General features: G+C 43.7%; 2 protein-coding genes across 2 annotated transcripts; both read right to left on the bottom strand.

Annotated features, from left to right (window-relative positions):
* Positions 1 to 4,179: 4,179 nt before the first annotated feature.
* cyyr1 (cysteine/tyrosine-rich 1) lies at positions 4,180 to 17,260 on the bottom strand. The gene is made up of 4 exons (XM_061664009.1): positions 17,182 to 17,260; positions 13,091 to 13,190; positions 12,539 to 12,699; positions 4,180 to 4,274 (listed from the first exon to the last, which is right to left on the bottom strand). The coding sequence occupies exons 1-4, from the start codon at positions 17,258 to 17,260 to the stop codon at positions 4,180 to 4,182; spliced, it is 435 nt and encodes a 144-aa protein (XP_061519993.1).
* A 1,072-nt stretch (positions 17,261 to 18,332) lies between these two features.
* Positions 18,333 to 24,568, bottom strand: adamts1 (ADAM metallopeptidase with thrombospondin type 1 motif, 1). The gene is made up of 8 exons (XM_061691739.1): positions 23,619 to 24,568; positions 22,027 to 22,367; positions 21,799 to 21,931; positions 21,255 to 21,712; positions 20,964 to 21,150; positions 20,681 to 20,859; positions 20,287 to 20,462; positions 18,333 to 19,925 (listed from the first exon to the last, which is right to left on the bottom strand). The coding sequence occupies exons 1-8, from the start codon at positions 24,238 to 24,240 to the stop codon at positions 19,187 to 19,189; spliced, it is 2,835 nt and encodes a 944-aa protein (XP_061547723.1). The 5' UTR covers positions 24,241 to 24,568; the 3' UTR covers positions 18,333 to 19,186.
* Positions 24,569 to 26,485: the final 1,917 nt, after the last annotated feature.

Here is a 26,485-nt window from a genome sequence, read left to right as displayed (position 1 = left end):
CGCGTCCACCGAGAGCCTGTCTCACCTCTTCCCGAAAAGCTGCACAACACTCGTCCTGTCTCAGCTTCCACCACACGGTTCTCTGCTCTGCCTTTGTCTTCTTATCCTTCCTCCCCACCACCAGAGTCAGCTTACACACCACCATCCTATGCTGTCTAGCCACACTCTCCCCTACCACTACCTAACAGTCGGTAACCTCCTTCAGATTACATCGTCTGTACAAAATGTAATCCACCTGTGTGCTTCTACCTCCGCTCTTGTAGGTCACCCTATGTTCGTGCCTCTTCTGGAAAAAAGTGTTCACTACAGCCGTTTGCATCCTTTTTGCAAAGTCTACCACCATCTGTCCCTCCAAGTTCCTTTCATGGAGGCCGTACTTACCCATCACTTCTTCATCTATCTGTCTGGGATGCTCAGAACTACTCCATCTCGCTCCTTCCAGAAATTCTCCTTCAACTCAAGGTCACATCATACCTGTGGGGCATAGCCACTAATCACATTATACATAACACCCTCAATTTCAAGTTTAAGCCTCATCACTCGATCTGATACTCTTTTCACCTCCAAGACATTCTTAGCCAACTCTTCTTTTAAAATAACCCCAACTCCATTTCTCTTCCCACCTACACCATGGTAAAATAATTTAAACCCTGCCCCTAAACTTCTGGCCTTACTGCCTTTCCACCTGGTCTCCTGGACACACAATATATCAACCTTTCTCCTAATCATCATGTCAACCAACTCCCGAGATTTTCCTGTCATAGTCCCAACATTCAAAGTCCCCACATTCAGTTCTAGGCTCTGTGCTTTCCTCTTCTCTTTCTGCTGAAGAAACCGCTTTCCACCTCTTCTTCTTCGACTTCGACCCACAGTAGCTGGATTTCCAATGGTGCCCTGCAGGTTGGAGGACGTTGTTAACCCGGGCCACCACCGATCCGGTATGGAATTCTTTGGATGAACGCTCATATTTGTTCGGCAAAGTTTTAAGCCGCATGCCCTTCCTGATGCAACCCTCTGCATTTATCCGGGCTTGGGACCAGCCTACAGTAGTTTGCACAGTAGTTTGCACTGGCTTGTGCCCCCCATAGGGCTGCATTAATATTTATATATATATATATATATATGGATGGATGTTAAATGTTTTATGTAAATGTAAAATATATATGTAAATTTAAAAACTATATCTAAATGTGAAGTAAATTTCCATCCATCTATCCATCCATTTTCTGAGCTGCTTCTCCTCACTAGGGTCACGGGCGTGCTGGAGCCTATCCCAGCTATCATCGGGCATGAGGAGGGATACACCCTGAACTGGTTGCCAGCCAATCGCAGGGCACATACAAACAAACAACCATTCGCACTCACCTTCACACCTACGGGCAATTTAGAGTTGTCAATGCATGTTTTGGGGATGTGGGAGGAAACCGGAGTGCCCGGAGAAAACCCATCGCAGGCACGGGGAGAACATGCAAACCCACACAGGCGGGGATTGAACCCCGCTCCTCAGAACTGTGAGGCAGACTCTCTAACCGGCTGCTGCTGCACCCGTGCAGTCTGATGAAAAGAGTCCTTTAAATTTACTTAATTTAAACATGTACATCGGTTTCATCTGATTAAAATGTGTTAATATTACATAATTTACCCCTCCTAGAAAAAAATCATTTTAACAGATTTTAATCATGTGCATTCAATGTACATGTTCATTTTAAGTAAATTCAAAGAAGTCATTTTTTCAGTGCATGTGCTGGAGTCACAAGAAGCGATTGTAAGGGCAATCAGCGGCACCTTGATCAATTAATAGGTGTTCACACAAATATCAGTGATTCATCAAATACACTGGTTAAAAAATGAATTCTGAGTCATTGCTTCAATTAGATTGTTGAAATCAAATGTTGCCAGGCATTAATTGTTCATGTGTCTTTGATGTGCAGGTATATGAGAACAGTTTCCCAGAATCACCTCTAGGTGTCGCCAAAGCACCAAAAGCTGTAGAAACGTGCGTACGGCTGGCGTGAAGTTGGCGTGAGGCACCGCACATTTCCACGGTCATTTCACTCTTGATACATCTGACCTTTGCCGTGAAAAAGAAAGGACGCCACGTTGTTGTGCGTTTGCACCTTTTGTACATGAGGCCCCAGGTCACATTGAACCTTAATTTTCTTGTATGTACCAAAGAAACAAACAAAAAGAGGGTTAAAATGAAACTTGAAGCTGAAACGCTTACAGTATCATGCTTTTGTGTCCATTTCTGTCCCCATTTTAGCCCCCAGGGCAATATTTAATATACCAGGTAAATTTAAAAAAATATATATACATATATATATATACAGGTATTTAAAAAAGTTTGAGAATAAGTCATCTATTTTTGATTGAACATAACATAACAGTCATTCGTACGAAGAAAAGTAAATTTAAAAGAAAGGAAAAGAACATCAGTAGATGTCTTCATTCAGCACAGTTTACATGTTCAAAGGGAGTAGGAATTTGTAAAACAAATTTATCTAATCCTACCCCTTGTTTTCTATAAATCTGGACTCATATCATGTTAATACTCAATAGATTACACGGGTCAACAACAAATCTATTGTCTAAGATTATTTTAGTTGATTTAGGTCAATTTTGATGTGCTGAATCCAAATATCACATTGGTTTTGCTCAATCAGGTCAACGTTTTCAACTATGGCGACATGTTTTTTTGTTTACATGTACAGGTAGTTTTGATTTAGCGAGTTGAATAAACCGAGGTTCGTGGCTTCATGCCCTGAATTTTTACGATGACGTAACATTCAATTTACAGGTACTTACTTGTAACAATGTCTGCTATTCAGTTTTCAGTAAGCGAAGTTTGTAGCATTTGATTAAGACACTGTTAACAACTTGAACCTGAACAAGAGGAACTGATGTCATTTTCAGATTCAGTGATGCAGAATAATCCTAAATCAGTTGAAAAGACGTTGACAATTGACAAACAAAAAAAGGTTTGTTACCAAGTGTTGTTCATATACCGTGGTGGATCCCAAAAGAAAAGAAAACAAAAAACATGCCGCTCTATCATTCAACCCTTGTACTCCTACATACACATTTATACATACATATATTTTCATCACACAGAAGTTCCAACATTACTGCAGTATCTCATATTTGTACCTTACATTCTATCTTACTTGTTCTTATAATACTGTATTTACTAGTATATTTTTAGATTAGTTCATCTTCATTTTTTGTGACCTAATTAAATATTCTTTCCTGTGTTTTGAACTCCAAAATGGGTCAATTTGACCCACAGTATAACAGGAGGGTTAAATGCACACACTTATGTTGGAAATGAAAGAATATGAAGAAGCCGAGGAAAATACAGTCGAGCAGTGCTGTCACATTTAGTCACGTCTTTAATTCACATCACTCATAAACACAGCCAGGAGATGTCATTTATGCATTCAGCACAGTCAAGTCTCATCCTCCATTCACAGTCACTATGCTATCACACTGTGACAGCAGTTTGAATGAGCACAACTGAAATGCATGTAATAAATGTTGCACAATATTGACATGTGTCAGAGTGGCTCAGCTTGTGACCCCAGTTCACTGTCATTCATTATGTCAAGTTAAAGTGGGAAAAGCAGTTTCATTTTCCACCCTGGACATGCCAGTCCTGCTTTGTTCAGATAGGCACTTCACATCAGGTTTCACCCCAGAAACAATCACATTGATGAAATAATTCAAACAAAATAATTTTAAAAATGAAAGAAAAAATATGTCTATAACAGTCCTGGGAAAACTTTCTTCCTGGGGTAGTAATAATGTTCCCTCAAGAAAGGTAGTCTTCAATTTAAAAAGACAACTCAGTCCCTTTGAAGTGCATGGCCGGAGATGATAAGCGTTTGGTAATGGCTGCCAGCAAGCACAGCAAGTTCCAGTGCCTCATTGTCCTGTCCTACATTGTATTCAATTATTATTCATTTCCTCAACACTGTCTTCATTTTTCATCTACTCAGCAGAAGAACTCACTGCTCGGGAAGCCTGAGTGCTGAATCATTATTGCACTGGGCTCTGCTCCACACACCTGAGGTTATTCTGTTGCCTGCATAGCCAGGCCTGCCTGAGCGCTTCATTTCAGCTGCCAGTGGAAGATCCATGCAATCATTTGCTCATGCGCCTCGAGTAAGGAGGAGGAGGGGATTAGCTGCCTAGCCCTGACTGAACCGGTGTGTAGGGTGGAGGGTGTAGAGGTGGAGGATACGTCTCACAGTCGTAGGAGTATAGAGGCGGAGGACCTGAGGGCAAAGAAAAAGTAAGATAGCGCCAGTTCAAATATTTTGTCAAACCATATCCTTCATCACCTCAATAAGATTAATTTGGTTCTTGTAGAGATGTAAAGATGTTATTCTGCTGCATGGTACATTACTTAAAGTTGAACCAAACTCATTGTCGTGTTTTGTGTTAACCATGTTTGAAGGCAAGTGCCGAAAACGTGCAGACTGAGAACAATTTAGTACTGAATTGTTGAGATAGAGTTTAAAATTATTTTTCATCATCTCAGTTGGCCGGATTTTTGGGCTGAGGTTAAAAACTAGCCGGTGATGACAACGGGCTAGGGCGTATACTTTCTAGCACGAGGCCCTCCCGCACTATATTAACACCAAGCGCCCGTATTCCATGCAGTGGCCATTCAGAAGAATTGCCCCATCCATCCATCCATCCATTCTCAATACCGCCTATCTTGTTCAGGATTGTGAGGCACTGGAGACTATCCCAGCTGACGTGGGGCGAAACGCAGACTACACCCTGAACTGGTCGCCAGTCAGTCGCAGGTCACATATAGACACGGACAACCATTCGCACTCACACTCACACCGTCACTGAGTGGGAACTGAACCCACGCTGCCTGCACCTAAGTCAGGGAAATGTACCACTACACGATCAGTGACCTGCCACTCCCTCATTCATTCTTCTTCTTATTATTTTGTATTATTCTTATTCTATTCCATCCATCCATTTTCCGCTTATCCTCACTAGGGTCATGGGTATACTGGAGCCTATCTATCGATCGATCGATCTATCTATCTATCTATCTATCTATCTATCTATCTATTATTATTATTTTTTAATTTTTTTAAAATTTTGTTTAATTAATTAATTTTAATTATTCATCCATTAGTACCAGTATAGCGTGCAATTGGCCATCCATCCATCCATCCATCCATTTTCAACACCGCTTATCCTGGTTAGGGTCGCGGGACGCTGGAGCCTAATCCCAGCTGACTTCGGGCGAAAGGCGGACTACACCCTGAACTGGTCGCCGGTCAGTCGCCATTCGCACTCACATTCACACCGTTACTGAGTGGGAACTGAACCCACGCTGCCCGCACCAAAGTCAGGCGAGTGTACCACTACACCATCAGTGACTGCAATTGGCCCTCAAATTATTATTATTATAATTATGTTCTCGAAATTTTTTTTTTTATCTTCCCTGAAGTGTAATGTGTCTTGTATTATTTGGGAGGACTGCGGTCTTATTTGGGCTACAGTGTCGTGCTCTCTGGCCCCACACACGTTGCGTTGCAAGGTAGCGGCGAACCGGACGGGATCCGCGGCCCTGAACCAGCCCGATAGCGGTTAGAGTAGCCGGCAGAACAGCATTAGGGCCGTCAGCCTTACAGTTGTCAGCCGCACGTTGCTGGATGAGGAGGAAGGGGGGAAAACTCACCCAAGGGTACCGGTGCGCGTTGCGGTACTGTGGCCTCTTATGGCGCACCCTTCGGCCGCCACAGAAATGCATTGACCGGCTGATTTCAAAGGAGGGAAAATTGTCCCAGTGGGGCGGCTGCTGTTCATTATTCCATGCTATGGTCCACTACCCCCAGTTTTGGGGTAATAGAAAACGATAAAGCGAGACGTCTCTGCAGGAGGCTTTCAAACTGCTCCCCGTTCGGTCTGAAATACACCTCGAAGCATTCTCCGTGGAACTATAGCTCACGAACGAGTTATAAACTCTGAGATGCTGCTGTGAAATTAGTATGGGATGCACACATTGGCTTTTTATAGCTGCTGCATCACCTCCTCCTCCTTAAAATAGGCAAAGCCATAGTTTTCTTTTGCAACAATGACAAATACATATTGCCGAGTCGCGTTCTACTCAGCAGAGAAAGCCGCCCGACTTCTAGGCTGCTATTTGTTCAAATCCCAATTGTGGGCATGGTCTGCATGGGCCGCACCTTGGGTGCCGTCGTCCTTGCGCTCTACCTTTCGCACAAAGCAAGTGCGGTGGGTGTCAAAAGTGCTCAATACTGTAGCATCTTGAGCTAAGATAAAAAAGCAACAGGTACTGTATTCTAAAAACTGTAGAGATGCACAATAAATATCGATATCAGTGTTTTTGTAATGACTATAAAGTCCTCCGATTCTTGATAAAGAAAAATGGCTGACATAAAGGAATGCTATCTCACAGGTTTAGTAAAAGCAAGTCATTTCTAACTTCACTACCATGAACTTGCTTTTGGGCCCTTTAATGTCAACTATTCTGGAATAAACTTTTAAACTACTGTGCCCCATTTCATGACTTTGATGAGGCTTCTCTGTCCTCTAGTGGTGAAACAGCAGACCCGCATACATGGTGCACAATCCCAGCAGGGTCACCTTCATTTAGCCACTGAAACATCAAAGTAGCTGAGAAGAAAGGACAGGGAAAATAAGTTGGTCAGCTCCTGCTCCAATTTGAAGGTTTGCATCAGCAATACTTCACTGTCATTTGTCGCTTTTTTTTAGTACAGTAGCTAGCCAGCCAGTCGAGTTCTACATTAACAATTCCAGGCACTGATCTTTGACAATAACTTGATTTTTAGTTTTCCCATCAAAGGTGAGTTGCACACTTCTAATCACATCACTAGCAGTATTCCCTTCATCTGGTGTTGAGGTGCAGAACCCCTCCCCTTCCCATCAAGGAGTCTGTATTGCAACACCAGTTTGCTAATGTGTTGAAACATGATCGGAGAGCAAAGATTGTCAGTCCGGTTTTCCTTGAAGACGACAACGTACACAGAATGAAAGGTGATAAATAAATGATGAAAAAGGGGGGGTGGGAGGGCAGAGGGTTTAACTTGCAGACAATGTACCTGCAAGCGATCTTCTTTCAACTCCAACAAAAACATCCAAGTACCAGGGGGAAAATAAATACTTCTTGGATAATGAAAGAGCAGCTTTGTTGTTTCCCACACCATGAGAAATCAACGTTAATTATAGGTATGCTTCTAAAATTTTCAAATTACCTTCATATAAAAATACCACTGGATTGAGGAATGTTACATGAATAAAATGAGCCCTAGTTTATAAGAATCGGCTGAGGATTAAAGTCTTTATGCCACTTTTTATGTCGAACAATTTGCCAAACTTTTCTGCACAGAAATCAATGTCAATCATTAGGAAACATGCGACCGAAACCTTGACTCTTTGGTAGAAAAATGTCCATATCTTTCCTTTTAGTTGAGCTATCATGATGAACTTTGAAGTGTTAGAAAGCTCTCTTAATTCGCGATTGAATAAAGACAATAAAAAGTAATTCAAGAAGTAATTCAATGGCTGGAAATGAAAGATTATTGGTTGAAATTAGTATACATGAAGCCCTTATCTTTCTGATTACTGAAAAATTACTGCGTATTCAAACTCACCGATACTGAGTACCGATACCACTAGTACTTTTTATGTCCATAAAATTTAAAGCAAGACATTGACAGATAATTGTATACAAATACCTTTCTGTCTTTCTGCCGCACATGATAATTCACGCACACACACACACACACACATGATAATGTCTAATCACTGAAGTAAAGTGCCAACCATTGGCGAGGAGGACTTACTCCGTGTCAGATTTATTTATTTTTTTACCTTAAATATCGGTGGCAAGTATGGGCAGCCTTCACGAGGACCTAGAAATACCTGGTATTGGTACTCACCTATCCCTACTGAAAAACATCAGTTTTGGGTTCAGTTTCTGTCCCTGGGTCCATTCATTTTAATCCTAGTAAGTTTTTGTTTAAATCCATAAATCAGGAATTTGTCCACAGAGTACTGATTGAAGATAATAGTCATTCATTTAAGTCTCCTTTTCCAGAAGCATAATATTGTGTTTGTTTCTGAGCAGACATGACTCTAAAAAGTCTCTTTTCCTAAGCAATTTTAAGTAATTGCACTACCTGACATTCTAGGGGTTTGAGAAGCCAAAACGTAAAAGAAGGTAATTATTTGAATTTGTTGAAAAATGTATGAAAATAAATAGGTTGTATTGGATAAAGTGACAGATGTCATGAATAGATTAAACTTTAAAAATAAAAAATAATGTATCTTTTTTTAGCCTTTTACCTGTTGCCAAGCTGCATATATATATATATATATATATATATATATATATAAATTTTCTGAGCCGCTTCTCCTCACAAGGGTCGCGGGCGTGCTGGAGCCTATCCCAGCTATCATCGGGCAGGAAGCGGGGTACACCCTGAACTGGTTGCCAGCCAATCCCAGGGCACATACAAACAAACAACCACTCGCACTCACATTCACACCTACGGGCAATTTAGAGACTTCAATTAACCTAGCATGCATGTTTTTTTGATGTGGGAGGAAACCAGAGTGCCCGGAGAAAACCCACGCAGGAACGGGGAGAACATGCAAACTCCACACAGGCGGGGCCGGGGGTTGAACCCCGGGCCTCAGAACTGTGAGGCAGACGCTCTAACCAGTCAACCACTGTGCCGCCAACATATATTTGATTAACATATTATAAACATATATTTGAATCCAAAAGCTAGTTGATTTTTAACCTTGTCGCATGTCTTTTGACGTAGTACTGATAATATCTGAACACCAATAACAAAATGGGGGAAAACGTGTGTTGGTGGTCACCGGTGCTCGGGAGAGGACGTTCGTTTAAGGCTTACTTGATGTATGTTCACATACTTTTAATACGATACCGCTCGCAACCAGGCAACAAAATGTTAGCCTAGCAAGCTAGAGCTAGCACTTACGGTTGTAAGCAAACATGCAGGTGTTTTGGCAAATCATGCTCTAAAGTTTTGGTGTGTGTGAAGTAATTTAATTACAATAAAATAATTTAATTACAGTAAGTTAGCACCTATTATTTCTGTCATGTAATGTTGGTTTGACCTGACTGATTAGAATACATTATCTGACTAGAGTAGTGATTTCCAACCATTATGGAGCCAAGGCAACTATTTTAAAATTGAAAAATCTCATGGCACACCAACAAACAAAAATGTCACCAAAAGTGGATACATTAATTACTGCATGTACTTCCTGCCATCGAATAGAAGATCATTCATTTGTTCTGTCTGTCTGTCACTATGCCTCAACTGGTTAGCACATCTGCCTCACAGTTCTGGGGACCGGGGTTCAAATCACGGCCCCACATGTCTGGAGTTTGCATGTTCTCCCCGTGCCTGGGTGGGTTTTCTCCGGCCACTCCGGTTTCCTCCCACCTCCCAAAAACATGCGTGGTAGGTTGATTGAAGACTCTAAATTGGTGTGAAAGTGGGCGCGAATGGTTGTTTGTTTCTATGTGCCCTGCGATTGGCTGGCGACCGGTTCTGGGTGTACCCCTCAACCCCCCTGAAGATAGTTGGGATAGGCTCCAGCAATCCGTGACCCTAGGGACAATAAGCGGTACAAGAAAATGGATGAATGGATCTACAGTAAATGAACAAGTCATTTAAATAGACACATTGCCCCATCTTGTGATCAGACTGGTGATCCATTATCGTTTTTTTAAACTCGCTGATCGATGATCGGCCCCAAAAATCCTGATCGTGTAAAGCCTACTCGACTTTCCACCGATCTGATCGGCCTGATCGGTGTCGGCCGATAATTAGCATTTTATGGTGATCGGCTGATCGGCTTTAATGTCATAAATGATATCATTGATCGGCTCCGTAAAAGAAATATACTCCGCGTCACCATCGTGTACAGTATATTTGAATCCAAAAGCTGGTTTATTTTTAGCCTTGTCGCGTGTCTTTTGACATAGTACTGTAAATATCTGACTAAACTTATTTAAAAAAAACAAAAAAATATGTCGCTGGTGTGGGACAGACAACACGTAAGGATCAGACTACAAGACAAATGTTCTCATTCATGACTGCATTATGTCAGACTACTGCAACAAAATCTTGTATTCGGATACCACCGCATCCCGTCTTTTACGATCACTGGGCTTTATCTTGTCAACTCAAACGCGACCGGATGCACTCGTTACCACGGCCATGACAACAATAATGGATCGCGTCGTGTATTATGAGAACAAAATGGGGAAAGAACGTGTGCTGGTGGTCACCGTTGCTTGGGAGAGGACTTTAATTGAAGGCTTACTTGAGGAATGTTCACATACTTTTAATACGATACGGCTCGCAAGTAGGCAACAAAACATAATTTAGCCAAGCACGCTAGTGCTAGCACTAATGGTTGTTCCGGCGTTCTGTCGAGTCATGCTCTAAAGTTTTGGTGTGTGTGAAGTAATTTAATTACAGCAAGTTAGCACCCATTATTTCTGTCATGTTGTAATGTTGGTTTGACCTGACTGATTAGAATACATGACCTGACAAGATATATTTGAATATACGCAGTATACAGTACACAAGAATATACAGTAAATGAACAAGTCATTTAAATAGACACATTGCTCCGTCTTGTGATCGGATCGGGGATCGGTTATTGGTATTTTAAACTCGCTGATCACCCCTAAAAATCCTGATAATGTAAAGCCTATTTATTTATTTATTTTTACATAATTTGGGCTTCCAGCTCATAAAATGGAGGAGACTGGTTAGCACATCTGCCTCACAGTTCTGGGGACCGGGGTTCCAATCCCGGCCCCGCCTGTGCGGAGTTTGCATGTTCTCCCCGTGTCTGGGTGGGTTTTCTCCGGGCTCTCCGGTTTCCTCGCACATCCCAAAAACATGCGTGGTAGGTTGATTGAAGACTCTAAATTGCCCGTAGGTGTGAATGTGAGCGCGAATGCTTGTTTGTTTCTATGTGCCCTGCGATTGGCTGGTGACTAAGCCCGTCCGAAGATAGCTGGGATAGGCTCCAGCAGCCTGCGACCCTAGTGAGGATAAGCGGTAAAAGAAAATGGATGGATGGATAAAACGATATGTTCATCTTCAATACCTGGTTGTGAATCACTTTGCTTTAATCCCTGCCTCGATCCTCATTGAGGCAATCACCCTGTGGCATTGCCTGGGAGTTATGGAAGCTCAGATTTCCTTGATGCTGGCTGTCAGTTCTTCTTTGTTTTGGGGTCTGGTGTCCCTCATTTTGGGCAGGGGCCAGGTCCTGCTGGAAGATGAAATCTGCATCTACATGCAGATCCTTAGCAGAAGGAATCATGAAGTCCTCTAAAACATTCTGGTAAACTCTTGCAGTGATCTTGGATTTAGGAAAGCAGAGTTTACCAACACCTGCACTGGACATTGCATACCAAATCATGACTGACTGTGAATATTTCACACTGGAACTCAAGCAGCTTGGGTTCTGTTCTTCACCCGTCTTCATCCAGACCCTTGGACCCTTGATTCCCGAATGAAAGGCACACATTACTTTCATCGGAAAAGAGGACCTTGGACCACTGGCCAACAGTCCAGTCATTCTTCTCCTTGGCCTGTTGAGATGCTTCCTACGTTGGCTTAGGCTCAGAAGTGGCTTGACCCGAGGAACCTGACAGTGCGTCGGAATGTGATGGTTTTTGAAGCTGTGACACCCGCCTCAGTCCACTCTTTCTGGATCTAGATTCTAGATTCTTGAATCTTCTCTGTCTGATAATCCGCTGAAGCCCACGGTCATCACTTTTGCTGGTGCATCTTCTCCTGCCACATTTTGTCCTTCCACTAGACTTTTCAAGGATATGCTTGGACATAGCGCTATGTGAACAGTCAGCCTCCTTAGCTATGAACTTTTGTGGCTTACCCATCCTATGGAGGGTATCAATGATGGTCTTCTGGTCAGTTGTCAAGTCTGCAGTCTTCCCCATATTGAACCTGAGACAATTGAACCAAAGTGAAGCAATTTCATGACACCTGGGGAAACTTGTCAAGGTGCTTTGATTTTAGTAGATGATTAGTGTGTGACACTCAATTTAAAACATTTATGGCCTGCAAAATTTGGGCTGATTTCTTCATAGTGTTCAAATTTTTTCAATTCCTGATTTTGTGGGTTTTACGAGCTGGAAGCCCAAATTATGTTAAAATAAACAAATAAATACTTGCAATTGTTTCAATTGTATGCCCTGAATCTATAATCTATGAAAGTTTAACTTTTTGAATTGGAATTATGGAAATAAAAAAACTTTTCCATTATATTAAATTTTTTGTTGGAAAGGGTCTGTATATTCCTATGATGGCATGCTATAAGTGAAATATATAGTCGTATCGGCTCAGGAAATACTGTAGTACCCTATAGAAGAACCTCAAAAGTGAACCATACAGTGGAACCGAGATCATATATGACATTTGTAATCTGAGTGGCGACTCACTTGAGTAGGCCTGTGGAACAGTGTTAATGCATGATGTGCTGAACACACCGACCCTGGCGCCATGTCCATTTTTCACACACATGCACAGACACAGGAACAAGGCTGCCATTGCGCCCATCAGAAACACCAAGCCAAACACAATCCCAGAAATGGCAGTGCCCCTGGAACACACAAGCAGTCACACGTGAGGAAGAGGACGAAGCGATCTCAAACGCTTTTAGGGTGTTGCCACAGTGACCTACTGCATCATCTGCTATTAGTCAATGGTGTGACGTGGATGTGAATGAGTGTTACCAGGATTTGTGTGGTGGCTTTGAATAGTGTTGTCATCGTCAAAATTAGTCAGCATGTTATTGTGCAAAAGCATGGTGATAGTGATGAGTAATGATAAATACAAGCGTCACCGCATGCATGTTTTGCTAAGTCCTTCTGGTAACCTAAAGGACAGTTGGTGAGTGAGTTAGCGGCTTTCACGCTAATCTTAAGCACACTTTTGCCTGAAATAAATAGTTTTTTTTGCGACATAAAAGACAGATGGTGGGTTGTAATAACGAAAGGACGTCACCCACGTAGGCGTAATAGGAGCAGCAGAAAGGTGGCGAGCCTTTGCAGCAGTACTCGAGACAGCCGTGACACTGGGCTTTGCTGCCACCTGCAACACACCGTGCACGCAGTTTACAACGGAGTCATGCATTTCAACAACCTAGCAACGGTAAATTTAGCATATGACATGATTGAGTCATACTGTACAATATTTTGTTTGGCATTATCAGTTTGCAAGAAGACAAAATGCCATTATGACTGTATATGTCTTGAAATCTGGTCGAGTATAATTATTTTTTAAAAGATAAACTAATGAAACCGACCTGGACAAAAATGATGGTACCCTTAACTTAGTTTTGGTATCACCACCTTTTGAGGCAGTCACTGCAATCCAAAAAAATCTGTAACTCTCAATGAATTGAGGACAGTCTAAAACGCATCACAAACGTACAATACTTTAACCTCATTTAATGTCCGATGAATGCGATCAATCGTCACCAAAACTTGTGTATACTTCTCCACTCATGCCCACTTCAACCTCTGAAAATATCACAATAACCTTACATTTCCTTATTGGAAAAGGCTTAACGTAGACAGCATCCGTAATACTGTAGTTACCATTTTGATATTTTCAGAAGTGAAATTTGGCATGAGTAGAGATGTACACAAACGTTTTGGTGATGATTGATTGCAGTTTTCGGCCATTAAACCACTTTTAAGTTTTTTTACGTCAAAGCATTTAGATTGTCCAAAGACTTGTGCAACTGACAAGTCTGCTCCTCATGGGAAAACTGCTCCAGCTGTCTTTGGTTTGAAGATTGCCTTCTCTAAACAGCACGGTTCAGCTTCTTCCCCAGATGTTAATAGGATTTAAATCAGTACTCAGAGAAGGCCACTTCAGAATCCTGTTGTCTGATCTTTTGTTCTTTGACATTCTTGGGTGTTTTTAATTCTGGTCTCATCAGTTACAAGTTACTTCAGTCACCACTCTGTGTTTTTTTTTTGTTTAACAATAATGTCCGTATGTTAATAACATGCTTTAATAGTGCACGGGTGTGAGAATAATACAACCAATTAATCTTGCTCCAGATTAGCCATAACTGACCATTTTGAAAGCATTTTTATAAATTTTTAAAAGCACTGCATACAGAGTTCACTTTTGTTTGTAACTGTTACCAACCTGCTTTCATGTACCACATTAGCCCATTTCCAATTTGGAGTATCAAAGCACTTCAAATGAAGCACAAGAACAAGATACTTTTTGCATGTCTGCTTTCTTTCAGTAAATCATACAAATGGTGTGAGCCTGGGGACACGTAAGCAGATTTCCATATCTGGGTTCACTTTAGAGCAGGGTTTCTCAATATTAAAATGGGATGTGATCCAATTTTTATTAGGTTGAGGTAAAATGACTAAAATGCTGTAAGCTATTTTATGTACGATCAAGAAATAGCCACGCATTTTCACGGCAAAAGGCTATGTGAATCATGTTAAGCAGTGCTAATTTTTTCTCTGTTGTTCTATCTATCTATCTATCTATCTATCTATCTATCTATCTATCTATCTATCTATCTATCTATCTATCTATATATCTATACCCGAAGGTGGATGGAGCCTACCCTCTCGTCCACCGGGGTGAACCAGGGGGCAATAAGTATACCCACACAGACGCCTCTCACTGTGGGCAAATCCAGAGTGGAAGAGAGTCCAACCCCATTCAAGATGACTGGTACCAGAGCCCAAACTGTGTGTGACTATATCTAGTCGGAACCTCTCGACCTCAAACACCAGCAACACCTCTAGGCCTGGCTCCAGAGGGGGGCCCCGGTGACCTGCGTCCGGGCAAGGGAAACCTAGATCCATTTGTTTCTTGCTTCATAGGGGTTTTTGGAGCTGTGCTTTGTCTGGTCCCTCCCCTAGGACCTGTTTGCCATGGGTGACCTTACCAGGGGCGTGAAGCCCCAGACAACTTAGCTCCAAGGATCATTGGATCACACAAACCCCTCCACCACAATAAGGTGACAGCTTACATGAGGAGCTTCCAAATCTCTGTGGAGTTATTTTGGTCCACTCGTCCTTGCAGAATTGCTTTAATTCAGCAATACTGTAAGGTTTTTTGAGCAGCTTTGTCAAGGTCATTCCAGAGCATTTTAATTGGATTCAAGTCTCGGCTTTGACTAGACCACTCCTAAACTTTCTTTTTTTTAAAGTGATTTAGAAGTTGACTTGCTGATGTGTTTTGGTTCATTGTCTTGCTGCAGAACCCAAGTGCACTTCAGCTTGAGATCACAAACTGATGGGTAAAAATTCTTCAGGATATTCTGGTAAAAAGTGAAATTCCTGGTTCCATCAATCACAGCAAGTCATCCAGGTCCTGAAGTAGAAGCAGCCCCAGAACATCATATTACCACCACCATGTTTATTTTTTTTGTTTTTGTTTTTCTATCTTTCTGCAATGCTGTGTTACATTTACACCAAATGTAACAAGACACACACCTTCCAAAATGTTCAGCAAAAAGTTAAGTCATAGAATATTCTCCCAAATGTTTTGGGAATCATTCAAATGTTCTTTTTTGTTTTTGTTGTTGTTTTCAAAATCATTATGTTCTTTTTAGTCAGCAGTGGTTTTCGCCTTAGAGCTCTGCCATGGAAGCCATTTTTGCACAGTCTCTTCCTTATTGTTGAGTCATGAACACTGACCTTAACTGAGCCGAGGAGGCCTACAGTTCTTTAGATGTTGTTATAGGTTCCTCTGCAGTGGTGGTTTCTGATATGGGCCAAATGGGCAGCCGCCAAGGGTGGCATCCTGTGGAGGGCGGCACTCAACATTTAGAGAAGTGTCTGCCAGCACCCCCCTCCCCACCGTTGACAATCGGCCAAGGGGGCACAACTGATGTCCCTCACACAGGGTTCAATTTGGTCCTGGACCGCCTCGCTTCCTCTGTGACCTCCTGGATGAGTTGTTGGTGTGTCCTTGGGGGAATATTTGTAGCCCGGCCACTCCTGGGAAGGTCTGCCACTGTTCCGTGTTTTCTCCATCTGTCGATAATGGCTCTCACTGTGGTTTGCTGGATTCCTAAAGCTTTAGGAATGGCTTTCTAACCCTTTTCACACTGATAGATGTCAATTACTTTATTTCTGATCTGTTCTTGAATTCATTTGTATCGTGGCGTTTTGTTGAGCCTTTTTTAGATCTTTTGGCTGACTTCATTTTGCCAGACAGGTTCTGTTACAGTGATTTCTTGATTGAACAGATATGGAGGTAATCCGGCTTGGGTGTAGTCAGTGAAAACGAACTCGGCTTTCCCAAAAATGTGTTTAGCCACAGTTAATTCATGATTTAACAAGGGAGGCAAGTAGTTTTTCACAGAGGGCCAAGTCGCTTTGAATAGTTTTTCTCCCGCTTATAAATATAATCACCATTTAAAAACTGAATGTTTAGTTTACTTGAGCTATTTTTGTCTGATATTTAAAAAAATGTTATGCTCATTAATGTGGGGAAACTGTAAAAAAGTAAAAATTTGACAATAGGACAAACTTTTTCACGGCACTGTACATATACTGTACATATATACACAGACCCACCCATTTATGTTGTATATGCTGTAGAAACATCTTTATTTTGGTTTGTGGGAAAGGAAATTTCTTATTCGAGTCTGAAGAGGAAAAGACTGGGAAACCCTGACAAATTACAGAGAGCCATTAAGACAGGATTTGCACCAAGGCAGAAAGCATTGTTTGTAGTAATTATTATCTTTTCTGGAAAGGGTCACAAAGCAACCCAACGTTATAATCCAATTCCGAGCATGAAAGCTGTGTGAAACCTCTATGTAACTGCCAGCAGGAGGGCTTCTGACTAGCTCCTCTTGGGTTGTCTTTGGAGGTCCTTGCTCTACAAGCACTAGAATCAATTTCCCCCACCCTCTCTAAATACGCACACACGCACGCACGCACACACACACAGACACACACACACACACTTAAAATCCAGACGATACTTTTGGCTTTTACCAACAGATTGGCACGATAGCAGTTCCATCGATAACTAAACTAAATTGGCTAAACAGAATGAATCGATTCTAACAAAATAGAAACCTCACCAGTGGAAAAACAAAGCAGAAATGAGTTTCTCAGCAGTTTCCATCTCACAGGCCGCGTCCTCCTGCAGGGGTTTTCCATGAGTTTACTTCCGCTGTTTCTCTTTCTCTACCAACGTGAACATGAACGTAATCGAACCCCTCCAAAAAATGTCCTTTGCCACCAGTCGCAGCGGTCACATGGCTGGATCATTCGGCAGTATTATCAAAACGTCTCATCTATCTGCGAAGAGAGAGAGAGAAAGAGAGAGAGAGGGAGAGAAGAGAGAGAAGGGAGAGAGAGGGCGACAGCAAAGTGTGAGTGAAAGAAGAGTAGAGGGAGAGGTAAATCCCGGGATACGTAAGTCGAGCACGACCCTTACAATGTGGGTCCTTGGTTTACGATGTAGCTCGGTTCCTACCCTATGCTACACTGCAATAAGTCTGAAGCTGTAAAATATGTTGAAATCACTTGTAGGTCATAAATATAAAACAATTAAAACAGAGAGTGGCAGCATGCAAGCCTAGCGGTTAGCACATCTGCTTCACAGTTGAGAGGTCCGGGTTCGACTCAGCCTTCCTGTGTGGTGTTGCATGTTTTTCCCGTGCTATACGTGGGGGTTTTGTCTGAGGATTTGAATGATGGATAATTCAGCTCCGACACCCACATGGAGCACCAATGATCCCTCATACCTTCCAGATGTTTCTTTCAAGCAGTAGGATAATCATGCTTGAGGCATAAAAAAACAAGCAGGTAAAAAGTAGGCCTATACATCAATGGCAAATCTGTGTTTTTCTTTGTCAGGATCAAAGTCAGAAAAAAAGGACAAATTTACGTGCATTATTATTCAGCTTTGGGCACAAGGCTCATTTTTTTGTTGCCGTTAGGGGTGCAGATGTGCCATGATCCGTGCCCTGCAGTTCCGGTTTTGGAACTTGGGTGGCGCCTTGCACCTTGTCTCTCCCCCTCCCCCTCTTTCTCTCCAGCAGTCAGCAATAAATCACTCTAAATCTACTCCCTCCGCCTCAGTCTGCTCTCGGGTCCCATCCAACTCACATCCGACTTCGCATCGTGACAGCAGAAAACGTATCTGCCGGTGTGTGTCAAATGTATCTACTAAATGTAACTTCCAATCAACAAACGACAAACTTCTCTAGAGTCAATATTTTATTCATGAACCAAGACCCACATATATACATATAACATTGCATAAATACTCTGTATATTCTACTTCCTTCTGTGATCTCAATAACAAATAAAAATAATATTAAAACGGCCACAGGATTATATTTAACAGGCTGTACAAAAATAAATAATGTTTGGATATTTTGTAAAAAAAAAAAAAAAGAGGAAAAACTGCACAAACAAAATGCCTTCACAGAAGGCAGGAGAGACTTACTTATGAAGTAGTAGCAGGAGACAAGTCCCTCTTTAGGTCTCCTCACACAAACACACACACACACGCACACACACACACACACATCCATGCATGCGCATACAAATTCTTTGGTTTTCAAGATATGGCTAAATGACAAAATATGAGGCATTCATCGAGAGAAAATGAGTGTAACAATGTGCCGATGGTAAAAAATAAAAACACAAGTGAAGTGCTACAGGTTTGTGATAAATAAATGTTGAGTGATAGTTCAGAATAAATCTAAATTTCCATACCTGATGGGGTTACTAAGTAGAAAATGAGCTATTGCCACAGTAATCTCTAAAATCTGTCCAGCCCAGCTTGGACAAACGATATATATGTTTCAAATCTATGCATACTCTCACACACAAGCATACCATCGGAATTGTAAACAGCATGCTCAAATTCATTAACGTCTATATGCTCGTTGATGTGCCACTGCTGGACTCCAGAGATAGGTGGCAGATTTTGTTCCTCCAAGTGTGTGACAAGTCAGTGTGCTCTCTGACCACTGTGTGTGGGTGTGGGTGTTTGTGGAATGTACAGATGCAGTCACTGAAATGGGGAATTAATGAATTTGTGAAATAGAGGTCAGATTGTCAAAGCAATCCTTAGCAGGCACCCTGATAGCACAGCTCCAGCAGGGGTCGTGGTCTGTCTTTGGAATCACAGCTATCATGGGTCAGTGTGTGGCCATCATAGCCAATGCAGTGAAGCTGGCGTTTTCGGAAACCTCTACCACAGGTCTTTGAGCATACGGACCATTCGCCAAGAAGCCACGAGGGGCAAGGCTGAGAGGCACAGGATCGTGAGGCCAAAGGTCGCAGCTCCTCTGGGCAATCTTTGGATGGACGGCCCTGGGGATCCAGACACACCACTTCTCTCTGTTGCATCCCACCTCCACAGGTCTGAGAGCAGGGACCCCACTCCATCAGAGTCCACTCAGCAACGCCCAACTCTCGGATAGCATTGATTGAATGCCGACGCCCTCCGTTGGTGTTGACAGAAGCAGCATTGTTGGGTCGGGGAGCAAAGTAGCTGTACTTCACTCTGGGCCTTGGGGCTTCCCCCACAGACAGTACCTGAATGGTGAGAGGCTCAGGGAGGGGGGAAAAGCTGCGGAGCCGCTCTAGACTGGCAGAAGAACCGCTGTACCGCAGCAGTGCCCCTCGCAGAGTGATGTCAGTCTCCATGGTCATTAGCTTATAGTCACCATTCAACAGGTAAGTACCATCCTGTCGGCGCACTGCCAGGTAACTGTTGTCATGTTGACCATTGCCAGGGGCGCGCTGTTTGACATCAAGATGGGTGGAACCTGCAGGGATTGTCACCACGTCTCTGTAGCCAGGCCTGGATCAAAGACAACAATTTGCTGGTTTAGCTAAACCGTGTGCTTTCCTAGCACAAGTCTTTATTTATATCCCAGCTGACTTTGAGTGAGAGGCAGGGTACACCCTAAACTGGTTGTCAGCCATTCGCAGCGAACATACAAACAAACAACCATTCACACTCACATTCACACCTTTGGACCATTTAGAGTTTTCATGAACCGAGCATGCATGAGAAAATCCACAAAAGGATGGGGAGTACAACATGCAAGCTCCACATGAAGATGTTCCAACAGAGATGTGAACCATTATTTGACCAGGCACTAATTTTTATCTACCTGTCTTTATTAATCTTCAGAATAAAAAGTGTCTTGGATATTCACCTGGCACGCTCCAATGATCCCGATACTTTCTGGCAGGTGGAGCCATCCCCTCCACACACACCACATTTATCGTAGCGCTGGTTGGAGCCAATAACTCGATCACATCCTGCCTTGACACACTGGCCTTGAACACACACTGAGGTGGAATCAGGGCTGCAGGGTGTTCCATCTGCCACCTGGGGGCAACAGACAAACAAACTGAACTTAAAGTCCTGCCGAGAAAGAGTTATTTAAGAACTCTACGTCAAGAGGTAAGAAGTACATCGGAGGCCTTCGGCAACCTCGGGGCCCGGAAGACAACACCTGGTCATTCAGCTTGCATGTCAGCACAAAGATGATCAAGAGTTGTCAAAAGATTAAAAACATAATGTGCCATATATTGTACAATTATTACCTTAGATTTGAGGACAAAGAAGTATCCTGTTCCCTTGGCCCTGCACACAAGCTTGCACCGGTCTTTGGGTGAAACCCCAGCATATTTGGGCACCCATTCAACACCCTCGCCTGATCCAAGAGACACTTGGGCTGACATGTCATTGTGAGCCAGACACTGTTCCTCCCGGAATGACAAGCCTGAAGAATAAAGAAGACTCAGTGGTCAGGTTTGTTTGGCATTTTACCACAGAACCGCACAGGGATGTTTTTAATGATTTGCACTAAAGTGACTGCTGACTTACCGGTGCTGTCAGGGCAGGCCTCTGTATTACAGGAGCGATACTGGATCCTTTTGCCCTCACAGTATTTGCCTCCATTCTTCGGCAAAGGGTTATCACATGAACGGAAGGAGTATTGCACCCCTCCCCCACATGTCCGTGAGCAGTCACCCCAGGGACCCCACAGTCCCCAACCTCCATTGACAGGAATCTAGAAATGTTACATCGGGATAGGTTACAGTCTGATTTCCACCTGATGAGGCATAAAACTAAAATATGTTCCTGCTGAGTGGTCAGATGGAGTCGAGGTCCTACCTGATGTTTGGAAGCTTGGCTCTTTGTGAGACACTGGCCGGCCAGACAGTAGCTATTGTGCCCACAGGGGGTTCCATCAGCCCATGGGGAGTTCTTGGTCTGGCACACCAGCAAACCATTGGATGTTGTCACAGTGCACCACAGAGCCGCGCATGTGGTGCTCAGGTCAGGGCAATGTTGGGAGTCGTCGCCGAAAGTCAGCCGACACTGATGGTCTGCATCGTAGACTGTCCCGGGGAGGGGCTGTGGGAGCGGTTGAGGCTTGACCGGCTTATCAAGCAGACACTGACCATGGCCATTGTCAAGAAAAGTGGTGACCATGAGGGCGGAACAGGGGGACCACGGCTGCTGCTGGTCAAGATTGGACAGGGTGGAGGCCATCATGTGCGAGCCCCAGTGGGGGCCGTTCACCCCAGAGCACAGTTGGGCATCATCATGAGGCATGTTGAAGACATGACCTACAGAACAGCACAACAAAACAACAGTTTGTAGTGCACGCAATCGATCATTTTCACACATCCGTACACAGCCTTTTTCTACTCACCTAGTTCATGTGCCACAGTGAATGCAGCTTGCAGTCCATCATCTTCAATGATTGAGCAACTTTTGTCTGGGTCACACACGGTGCCTACATCAGCCATTCCAAGAGTGTCACATGAATGGGCACCACACAGGTCCTAAATGAGCAGATGAATGAGTTAAAACAAGCTCTTTCGTACTTTTTCCTCATCCTTAAATCGCTCACAATTCTCCTCGTCCCCCTCCAACTTACCGTCCTGGTGAAGAGCATGGCTGTGTCATAGTGCTCAGGGTGGCGGTCACTAGTGGGGTTGTGCTGCCGCTGCCACTGGCAGAAGTTGCGGAGGGTCATGGCAGCGTTGGACGACACTTGAGGGCCTCTCTCTTCCTCGTAGACCACCAGCAGCTTTACCACGGCCAGGCTGATAGAGTTGTGGATGCTGGGGTGGCGGTACAGGCGGGATGCCACGGCCATGATGGTGAGGAGGTAAGCCTTGAGCCCGGCACCGTGGAACTCAGCCATGGACTGGTCAGCCACCAGCATAATCTCCAGATAGCGGGGAGTGGAGACAAAACGCCTGGTCCTGTGATGGGCTGTGGGGGGGGGGGGTGGGGGGGAATTGGAAAATATATTTGAGCCCATCTCTCAATATTTATCTGCGTTTCCTCTTGTCATTTTTAGTTTTTCCTAATTACACTTTTTTTTGTGAAGAGATCAAATACAGTGCAGTTTGGTAATTCTCGCTTTCCAAATTATATTTTTGTTGAACATATTCTGCTGTTGATCAGGGCAGTGTGGTGGTCTCGGAAAGCATGCCGAAGCCACGTTCACGACGCCGTTCCAATCTGAGCTGGGGCCTTCTTGTGTGGAGTTTGTATGTTCTCCCTGTGCCGAGAATGGGTTTTCTTCAGGGACAGCACTCCAACTTCCACCCACGTTCCCAAAGCTTGCAAGTTGGCTTCATTGAAGACTCAAAATTGCAGGGAAAAGCAGATGGCTGAAGAAAGTTGCGTGTGTGTGGAGGAGGCAGGACGCCTTGACTCAGAGTCGTGGTTCCTCGTCCTCCTCCTTTGTGTTTTCAAAATAAACTTTTTCTGCTCGAAAATTCTGAGATAGTTTGTTGGGGGGAAATCCTTGTACCAGGACACGAGTTCGCACCTCTCAGTAGACTAGTCCTGCTTAAACCCTTTCCTACCCCTCCCCCCTTCCTCCTATTTTACCTCTGAGATGTAGATCCTGTGCCAAAACACTCCGCCCCTTCTGGCACAGGTTGCACGGCGCTGTCATATTGTCACTGAGTCGTCAATTATAGCTGCGCGCACGCGCACACACACGTTGTTGAATTGGCAGAACACTCGAACACCTTAGTTTTATACAATATGAGTGTTGTTGTTTTCGTGTGCGTTTGTGTGTGGGTGTGTGTGTGTGTGTGTGTGTGTGTGTGTGCATAGAATCCTGTATTAATCATTCAAAACACACTTACTATTATCGATTGGTATAGAGCTGCGGATGCTGTGAAAGCGCCACATGAATCAAGTTGGGAGTTGAGTTTCTCCCAATGAATTTTATCCATTTTAAATTTTAATGTAAAGGCATTAGTATATACAGTATATGTCACATTGCATTCTATATGTATACCGTATATGTGTGTGTGTATACGTATATGTACAAATGCATATACTGTGTGTATATATATATATATATATATATATATATATATATATATATATATATATATATATATATATATATATATATATATATATATATATATTATATATATACACGTGTGTGTGTGTGTGTGTGTGTGTGTGTGTGTGTGTGTGTGTGTGTAAAAACCTTACCTTTGCGGTCCGAGTTGGCGGCTTCGCGTTCGGGCTCATTGTCCGGATTTGCCGGCACCCTCTGCTCGTCCTCATTGACCCCACACATGGAGCCACCCTCACCGGCCGCTGTTCGAGCCCTCCGGCGGATGAGGTGGACCTCCTCCTCCTCCTCCTCGTCCTTCTCCCGGTCACTTGCGTTGAGGGGTTTGATGAAGTACTCTCGGCCGTGAAAGTAAAATCCACCAGTGAGCCCCTGGCACAGGTTGAGCGCAGCAGCGGAGTGCTCTTCTCCATTCACTGTGCCGGAGAAGAAACAGGCGGACTCGTCCGCGCTCTTGGGACCCTGGTTCAGTTCGGAATCGGGACTGCCCACAATGTGGAAGACGAACCCCGGGGACAAGAAGGTCTGATCGGGCTCCAACTGCAAGATGAACTCTTTACCAAACACGTCCAGCCTGTACAGCCTCATCTCCGACACTTTCTGCTTTTCTTCAGGGGAGAGGGTTCGCCCCGGTTCGGTGTCACCCGCCGTCGGGTCTAGTCTGACAGGCACTACGGTGCTCTCTTCCCAAGCGTTCTGGGTCAAGCCGGCGCACAGACCAGCCATGAAACCAACAGAAACACACACGAGCCACATCATACAACTGACTGGAATCCAACAAGCAGATAGAAACGATGCAAATGTTGACGCGGTGACGTAAGTTAAACCCTATAACTTCATACACACAACTCTAAAAAAAAAAAAAAAAAAAAAAAAAAGACCAAATCCAGTGCAAATCCCAAGCAAGAGTCACACTGACAAAAAAAAAAGCCTATTTGACTCAATGGAAATAAAAGCTGGATCTCTGTCGTAAATCCAACAGGTCTTTCGCCCTTCCTGCTCCTCCAAAACTGACTAAATGTCAGCGCCCGGTTTTGTCTCTAAGGTGCAACGTTGCTTTTTTGCTCCTGCTGACCCTCCAGACGGATTTGCTGCACTTTGACTGGCAGTCAGAAATGTTGGACTTTATATACACTCCGGCCCGGGGTCCCTCCCCTTTTCTGAGGGCACTTTGATCTGACAGGGGGCCAAGTCCTGTGCGCAAGCAAAACGTTTCAGGTTGTCATAATGATCAATCATTGTAAAATAAATACATAATTAAAAACAAAAAAAAGTAGATGAAAGGTCTTCCTGTGGATCGCCGATTTTTGTTTGTTTTGACCCTAAATATCAACACACTGTTTATCCCCCCCCCCCAACCCCCCACAGATTGCGTCCTATTAACGCCCCCATTTGGAACCTTTTCAATTAAGATGGCCGCCTTTTTAATCATTAAACGTTGCAGTGTGAGTGCAGAGAAGAGGAGAAGCAACAGGTCAGGAAAGCGAACGGTAACCATAGTCGAGGTTGAGCCGCAGCCAGGCGGCGACCGAGCTCCACTTCTCGGGGAGAGGGAGCAGAGATGGGCCGCTGAGGTCTTAAGGTGGAACGCTGCCGAAGCGGGGGGTGTAGGGGGGTGGGGGGGGGGGGGGGGGGGGGAGCTCCTGCATCGGAAGCCATACATATTCAGCCCCCGTCTGTCGACTTCTCACCCCGCCCGCCCGGACTTGTCCTCCTCTCCACGGCCCGCGAATAAAGTACCCTGGGGTTTTCACCTAAATAACTGTGTGAGTGAGAAATCTCCTTTCTGACTTCAACTTTATTCGCTTCAAATATGAAATGCGAACAGGCTCCTCAGAAACAACCATTTCGTCTATAAAAACAAACAAACAAACAAACAAACACAAATCCCCAATAGCATAGGCGAAACAGTTGTGGCCAGAAATATCACTAATGCAACTGAGAGCAGTGGAAAGTTTTTTTTTTTTTTTTTTTTTTTCCCTTTACAGTCATCATAGCACAGCGTTTGGAAAACTACAAACGCCAGGCCGAATCAATTAAAGTACTTTTTTTTTTTTTAAACAGTCCACCTTAAAAATTACAGCTCGGAAAAAGTGCGAGTGCAGTTCAACAATATCCACTAGAGGTCACAAACGAACTAAGAAAAGGCCAAACGTTGCATCCTGCAATCACCAGTTTAACCGAAAGATCGCGCCGTTGTATTACACACAGAAAACACAGAAAGGCAGCTGTTGTCGATCCATTTTCTAAAAGCGTTTCTTCTCATTAGGGTGGCAGGTGAGTGAGTTGGAGCCAACCTCAGCTGACGAGAGACGGGCTGCAACCTGGACTCTGGTCGCCAGCCAATCGCAGGGCACATAATACAAACGACCATTCGCACTCACATTCACCCCTATTGCCAATTTCGAGTCTTCAGTAAAGCTGAGATGCATGATTCCTAAATTGAGCCAAGGGACATATTCTGATTCTGATTTTGTCTCCATTCACTCCCAAATGGGCCCGTTGGACACAAGCCTATTTTTTTGTTGCAGTCTTGTAATGTAACAAAGTACAAATACTTCATTACTGTACTGAAGCTGCATTTTCACATATTGCCAAAGGTAATGGCTCACCTTGCCTTGACTCACATATGATCTGAAGTGACATCCCCTTCTTAATCAATAGGGTTTAATATGACTTCTGAAAAGGCTTTCCACAAGGTTCTGGAGTGTGTGTAGGGAATATGTGACCATTCTTCCAGGAGGATATTTGTGAGGTCACACAGTGATGTTGGGCGAGAAAGCCTGGCTCTCAGTCTGCACTCTAATTCATCCCAAAGGTGTTCTATTGGGTTGAGGTCAGAAATCTGTGCAGGCCAGTCAAGTTCATCCACACCAAACTCTCTCACCCATGTCTTTATGGACCCTTGCTTTGTACATTGGTGCGCAGTCATGTTGGAACAGGAAGTGGCCATCCCCAGAGAGTTCCCACAAAATTGGAAGCAATAAATTGTCCAAATGCTATT

The sequence above is a fragment of the Phycodurus eques genome, chromosome 1 (assembly GCF_024500275.1).
Source record: "Phycodurus eques isolate BA_2022a chromosome 1, UOR_Pequ_1.1, whole genome shotgun sequence".
Lineage (NCBI taxonomy): Eukaryota > Metazoa > Chordata > Actinopteri > Syngnathiformes > Syngnathidae > Phycodurus > Phycodurus eques.
The sequence above is the reverse complement of the archived record's forward strand: the minus strand, read 5'-3'. Positions and strand labels throughout refer to the sequence as shown.